Source organism: Asparagus officinalis, chromosome 7 (genome assembly GCF_001876935.1).
Source record: "Asparagus officinalis chromosome 7, Aspof.V1, whole genome shotgun sequence".
Taxonomy (NCBI): domain Eukaryota; kingdom Viridiplantae; phylum Streptophyta; class Magnoliopsida; order Asparagales; family Asparagaceae; genus Asparagus; species Asparagus officinalis.
In genome coordinates, this window is record NC_033800.1 from 131,485,826 (window position 1) to 131,493,295 (window position 7,470).

Genomic DNA, 7,470 nt, shown 5'->3' on the forward strand with positions numbered 1-7,470 from the left:
TTTACTAATGGTGAATTAAAAAAAGTATAAAAATAACAACTTTGCATTACTAAAAATGTAGAAGATAAACATAACCAACAATGCATGTCAGCCACTCAACTTTTTAATGATTACTTCGACCAACTCAAAAAACTTGCCCCTTTTAGAAAATGGTTGCATTATAAATATAGAAAGCATTTCACCTGTTCATTAAATCCCTACGCTCTGACTTTTTTCTCATATCCAATACATTGACTCTAGACACTTACAGGTCAATGCCAATTAAAAAAAACCCCCCCCCCCCTAATTAATAAGAACATTACAACCAATCCAGTAACAAATTTCGTCAGAACATCCCACAGGCTAGCGGGAGGTTCTGATCCCTTCACTTGGTGGTGGTTAAATCTCAACCATCCAATGGTAATTAAGGTAATGATTGAGATTCTGAGCATTTCACTCACATGTGAAATCCCTGATTAGTATCAAATTACAGCTAATCACATTCCCAATCACATCATTACATCCTCTCTTCTCTTCTATATAAAGAAAGGAAAAAGAAAACCCAACTAGAAATCCTAGCTACTCTAGACCACCATGGCAAGAAAAAAGAAGACCACTATGGGCAAGCAGAAGATTGAGATAAAGAGGCTGGAGAGTGAAGATGCTCGCCATGTGTGCTTTTCAAAGCGCAAAGTTGGCATATTCTCTAAGGCTAGCGAGCTCGCCACACTGTGTGGAGCTCGCGTGGCAGTCCTGTTGGAATCCCCCGTAGGCTGGCCCCACTCCTTCGGCAGCCCAAATATGGGTCAAGTTGCAGATCAATATTTATCAGGCCGCAATGATTATTACTTGGGCCTGAATGAGGCCCAGAGGTTGAGCAAAGTCCAGGAGCTCAACAAACAGTGCATGGAGATATCAGCCCAATTGGATGCGGCTAAGAAAAAGAAAGCCCATTTTGAGGAGAAGTTGGAAAAAATTGTGGAAGTGAATGAGTTTGCTAGAAAATGTGAGCATTTGGAGGAGCTTAGTTTAGCGGAGCTTGTAGAGATGGAGAAGGTCTTGTATGAGCTTAGAGAAAACATTCGGTTCAAGATCTTTAGGGATATGACTATGAATCAAGGAGCAACGTCCTCTACCAATGGTGCGTAACCTCTTTAAACATTTTTACATGGTTTTTTTTATTTTTCATTTTATGGTTGTGTGTGTTTAGTGATTAATGATTTTGTCATGTATGACAGTGAATGCTAATATGATGTTAAACCCATTCGAGAATGGAGGTAGATCAAGCCGGATTTAGTAGTAATTTTTTTATTTTGTTTTTTAAGAAAATTTTATGTAATTATATGTATTTTTAGAGAGTAATATTATTGGTATATATGGCAGGAAACCATGGTATGATGGTGAACTTGTTTGAGCATCAAACTGGGTTAAGTGGTAACATTTGATGTTTAAATGTTGTTTTGATTAGTTTGATGTTTTGATTATAAACCTTGTGGTTTTTATTTAATTTGATTTCTTTTCTTTTCTTTTTCATCAAGAAAATCCATTTACCATGAACTTCTCGGACCTTGGAGCGAATCAGTCAGGTTCAAGTACTGGTCAAGGTATAGACATTGGTTATTTTATTTATAGTCTAAGGTATTGATTTTGGCAATTAAATTGTATTTTTCTGTGGAACCGAAGGCAAGAGAGTTTTTTTTTCTGAGTGTAAATAGACTGATTTTTGTTAGATTAAGTATAATAGAGGAAATTTTCCAAAACTTTTAACCTACTTTAGAATTTTGCTATAAAACTTTATATGGCATATGAGTTAAACTTTTCAAATAAATTATTATATATTTTGATGAAGAATCCTTAAATCGCCAGCTGTCTAATAGTTAGTATACACAAAATAGTGCTTAGAGCTTATTTTTCATCATGATTCACGTACTATAAAAGATAGGCCGCATTTGTAATGACATGTAGACTAATATAAATTTCTTAAGATTTAGCTAACTATTGTCCTAAAAAAAATGATTACTAAATTTGTCGACACATCTTTCTCTTCTTCTTGGCAATCGCTCTTAAGGCAATGATTAGAAAAAATAATTTATTAATGAGGACTAAAACCCTTGAGGAGAGTGAATCGAGATTACAATTGTTTCAATAATTACTCACAATTACTTTCATCCTTCCACTTTTAGATCAGTAGAAAGCTCTTTGCCCTTTTAGTTTAGTGAATTATTGTTCAGCCAAAATTTTGTTTTAAAGAACTACTTCCTTAATTTTTTTTTTATTATAACATGGTAATTGTAGTATTTACTGTTAGGATTTTAGAACCGTCGACTATCGGTCAATAGCTAGCGTATCCAAGATTTTTTTTCCTAGTAGTATCTTATATTACTCATTATGATTAAATTTGGAATTTATATTGGTAATTTTGCAATTTTCATCCCCTTAGTGTCTTACTCTAATTATAGTTATGCACTAAGTAGTATATATATATATATATATAAGAGCAATATGAAAGAACTTAGTACCAAACACAAGTTTTTGTGCTTGATAGTGAGGTAGTTCATTCCCATCTGCCCATTCAAATGAGGGATCACATTCATATTGGTTGAAGAGTGAATAAGAATGAGACACCTCACTACCAAACAAAAAAATTATGCTTGATACCAAGTTCCTACATTTCTCTCTCTCTCCCTATATATATATATATATATATATATATATATGCTTGATAGTGAGGTAGTTCATTCCCATCTGCCCATTCAAATGAGGGATCACATTCATATTGGTTGAAGAGTGAATAAGAATGAGACACCTCACTACCAAACAAAAAAATTATGCTTGATACCAAGTTCCTACATTTCTCTCTCTCTCCCTATATATATATATATATATATATATATATGGTATCATATAGTACTATATATATATAACCACAATGGGTTGCTCAGATGCGCGACCAGCATGAAAACAAGCCAAACTTGACTAGTTTCCTTGTTGTGTTTTTCTTAGGTTTCTTTTGGATACCATGGTGTTTTCCTTGGGCTTCTTTTGGATACCATGGTGTTTTTCTTGTTGTGTTTTTATTAAAAAAAACACCATGATGTTGTGCTTTTCCCTTAAAGTGTTTTCAAAATATCATGTTGAATGTTTTTGTTCAAAGTTAGTTTGACCTATTACAACGTTAGTATTAAACATATTATTAATATATTATACATTAATTGTAATAAAATATATTATAAATAAAATATCATAATATTCAATTTATATTAATATTATTATAAGTATTAATATAATATAATATAATATAATGTATTATAATATTATGTTGTACTTTAATGAGTTATATTATTTTATAATAATTATTATATTATAATTATTACATATTATTTTCAAATAACTATATATCAATTAATTTGGTATATCAATTTGTTATTGTTATATATTATATAATGTTTTTAAAATAATATTATTTTATTAATGATATAATATTATACTACTATTAATATAATATTTACCTATTGATTATTAGATACACCCACTAATAAAATTTTTAATAATGTTAGTGATGTGAGTTTTAATTATACAATATATTATTAATAAACTTTGCACTATATTTACAAATCCATTTTTATATCCAACTCCAATATCATCCCTATAGCTTTCTAGGATATGTTAGAGTTTTAATAATACTGTTTAATAATTAATATATTAAAACAATATTATTATATCTATAAAGTATATTACTTTTACATTAACATTACGGTTAGAAGTAAATTATTTTGACTTTTTATAGTATATAAACAATTAGTGTATAATATATTAATATTTTATATTATATTTTTAATGATTATGATTATTTTATAATTATAACTATATTATAATTATTACATATTATGTTAAAATAGATTATAAATTTAATATTAGTTTGCTGATATATCAAATATACTATTTTGCTTATATTCATACAATTGGAATATTATTTAAAATTTATATATGGTATTTTATTAACTCCACTTACATTTATCCTCAATAAAACTTTCATATATTTCACATTTATCCTTTAAATAATATAAATACATCTATAGTTTCATTATATTATGCGTTAGAGTTTATTAATAATACTTTCATTATAAAGGTTATATTATATAATACATATTATTATATTGTAAATATATATTTTTACATTAACATTAGTAGCCCCAGCTAAATTATTTTAGTATTAAAACTTATCTTACTTTAAGCTATATTAAATTATTTAGTGATAATATATTAAATTTTTATCTATACATTAATGAGTTATATTTATTATAATTATATTATATTATAAATTATTTTATAATTATAAAATATACATATTATGTTCAAATAATAATTATAGATTTAATTATTTTGGGCCTATAACATATTATTATTGTTATATATTAGATAATATTTTTAGTTATTTATATTATTTCATTAATGCTACATTATGTTAAAAGTCATATTATTTACAAATATTTTTAAAAGATAATAATATAACTACATTATAGTTATTAATCATGTTAGAGTTTATAATTAATTATATTAATAATTTATTGCATATAAATCAATATTATGTAATTATAAATCTATACTACTTTTACATTTATTATTACGCTTAGCAGGTAATTATTTAATATTTAAAATTATTTTATTTATATTAGCATATTAAATTATTTGTGCTATAAGTATATTAATATTTTTTATTATTTATATTTTAATGATACTTATATTCTTATTAATATTTCTGTAACATTCATCGAGGGCTTCGACAGATTTCCGGTCGCTTTTACACGGTAAGGAGTGACATGCGCCGACTCAGATTCTCACTACTAACTGGTGGAGTCCGATATTTATTGAAGCTGTGGTTCGTCCTTCATCGTTTCTGACATTCGATGTCCCAGATAGCACGCATGGAGCCATTCTTTCCCTTACTCAGCTGCCCTTCGAGTAATATAATGGGGTGGCCCAGGGCAGAGGATTCCTTGATTCAAGGAGTCAGTACGGTCACCAGTGTGGCGTCAATTATATTATAATCTATTACCATACTTATGTTCAAATAATCTACTAATTAAGTTATTGTGTATATTAATTTGTTGATTGTTTATATACTTATATAATATTTTTTATTTTATATGGATTTATTTACATGCTACATTATTAATAAATTCATATGTTTATTCAAATACTTTAATAATTTATGATATTAAATCAATAATAAAGATATTGTAAATATATTATTTACATTGAACATTTACGTTACGCCAGTAAATATTTTAGTATGGTAAAAATTATTTTACTTTATCAATATGATTGAAACTTATTTAGCTGATTAATAGTATTAATATTCTAGTTTAGTATTAGACTTTAATGAGTGTATATATTTTATATAATATTATATTATAGTTGTTAGTTATATATAATTCATTACAGAATTGTTCAAATAATTATATATTTAATATAATTCGGTATACAATTTGTATCTTATATAATATATAATATTTTTTAAAATTATATTATTTTTATTAATATAATATAATATTATTGATAATATTAATTTTAATTTATTACTACTATATTTTTAATAAATTATATATAATAAATATTTTAATATTATATAATATATTATAGTTTCTAATATGTTAGAGTTTATTAATAATGTTATAATAATTTATGATATAAATCAATATTATTATATCATGAATATATTATTTTTACATTATTATATTTTTTATAAATTATTTTAATCATTATATATTTATATTGTTTTATAAATATTACTAATATATTAGATTAATTATAATATAATATAATATAATATAATATAATAAGTATGTTGATAATAACTATATATTAATTATATTTAATATATTATGTTAAATAGTATATTAACATCTCCTCAAACTCAAAACCAAAACACCAAACTTAAAACACGTAAAAAATGTTTTGAACTATGTGTTGCGTTTTTGGTTTGAGGATGATTTAGCTCAAAAAATACCATGGTTTCCAAACGCATGATGTTTTTTTTTTGGTAAAAACACCATAGAAACAAGTAAAACACCATGGTATCTAAACATAGCCTTACGATGATTTAGTTTCTAAATTTTTCCTTATGTTTCAAAATGAAAAGATTTGAATTCTAAAACTCTCAAATAGTAGGTTTTAGCATGAATAGTTCACTTTCAAATATGGATTATTGGAATACATTCACCAAATTGCAAATAGTACACTGTGATATAACATATCATATTCGACTGAGTCTTAAAAATTTGAAGCAATATGGCATTTTAAGACGTTTATTTCTTGGTGTGCTTCTTATCAATTTTCATTTGATTGTTTATTTTTAGGGAATCCCGCAGATAATGTGAGCCTAAATGAGCCTGAACCAAGTCAGCCTGCAACAAATGATACCATGGGGCCTGGCCATGGATTTTACTGAATAATGCCTTAATTTTGGCAATGAGCTAATATGTTTTCTCAGACTCCATGAAGCCTAAGATATTCCATAAAACATATTTGCAATAAATACAAAGTTGGAGATGTGATTAATGTTACATTGATTGTAATAATATGTGTGTTTGCTTCATTTGGAAATTTTGGCCTCTTTTGACAGCTTATTTGGAATTTATGGCAATTTTTTCACAGTGATGGACTTGGAAGGTTTAAGCCTCTATTTTGTTTGAAATTTTGGATATAACCTCCAGAAATTTTGCTTATTTCAGAAAGCTCTTCATAATCTAAATCTTTTACATTCGTCTACTTAGAAAGTTATAAGTAATTTTGAAACAATTCCCAAGTAATTGAAATGCCCTCCCTCTGAATCCTTTTATTATTACTTTTAATTCTTGAAGGTAACTTAGTACTTTATGGCGGCGATATGCAATAACTCAACTTTTTTTTTTCCATATTTATATCAAAATACCAAGAGTCCAACCGTAATAAAAATAAGGCAAAAGCTCATTGGAGGTCTCTGATGTATCAACAATTATCAAATAGGTTCTTAATATTTGGAAGTCATCAGTGTGGGTCCTTAACGTTACCTTTTTTTTGGTCAATGAATTAAAGTTTTATTCATCTTCCAAGTGTGTAAAAGTGTTGTACATCAAAAACCAGGATTGATATAACCTGGCAAACAAGAAGCTGAAATTACATAGTTACAACTTCACTATCATTTCTTTCATATGTGCAGGAAAATCTTCGTTCAAAATTTTAGAAAAGATGGAAAGTTTGATAGCACAGAAGAGAGTACCAGAACCCCTTGTTTTCCCCTGAAAGATTCTGACATTCCTCTCTTGCCAGATTAAGTAAACAGCCACTGATAGAGCCATTCTTTTCAAATTCTTCTTGAACCATTTTCCTTTCAAACAGCTAGAGTACTATCTACTGAGTTAATCCCAAGCACAGGTTCTCCATGTAAATCCTATCCAATCCATTACATTGTTCCATACATCAGCAGAGTACTAACATTCAAAAAACAAA

The 7,470-nt window shown here is 27.1% G+C and overlaps 1 protein-coding gene across 1 annotated transcript; it reads left to right on the forward strand.

Moving 5' to 3' along the window:
- On the forward strand, window positions 574-6,430 carry LOC109847769 (agamous-like MADS-box protein AGL23). The gene is made up of 5 exons (XM_020417009.1): window positions 574-1,120; window positions 1,218-1,256; window positions 1,363-1,413; window positions 1,518-1,583; window positions 6,339-6,430. Exons 1-5 carry the CDS (start codon window positions 574-576, stop codon window positions 6,428-6,430), a joined length of 795 nt encoding a protein of 264 aa, XP_020272598.1.

Excerpts from the sequence above, each read along its gene's own strand:
- LOC109847769 (XM_020417009.1), top strand. The coding sequence starts at position 574 with ATGGCAAGAAAAAAGAAGACCACTATGGGCAAGCAGAAGATTGAGATA. Across the intron at positions 1,257-1,362 it reads AAACCCATTCGAGAATGGAG|GAAACCATGGTATGATGGTG; the intron begins GTAGATCAAGCC and ends TATATATGGCAG. Across the intron at positions 1,584-6,338 it reads AGGTTCAAGTACTGGTCAAG|GGAATCCCGCAGATAATGTG; the intron begins GTATAGACATTG and ends GTTTATTTTTAG.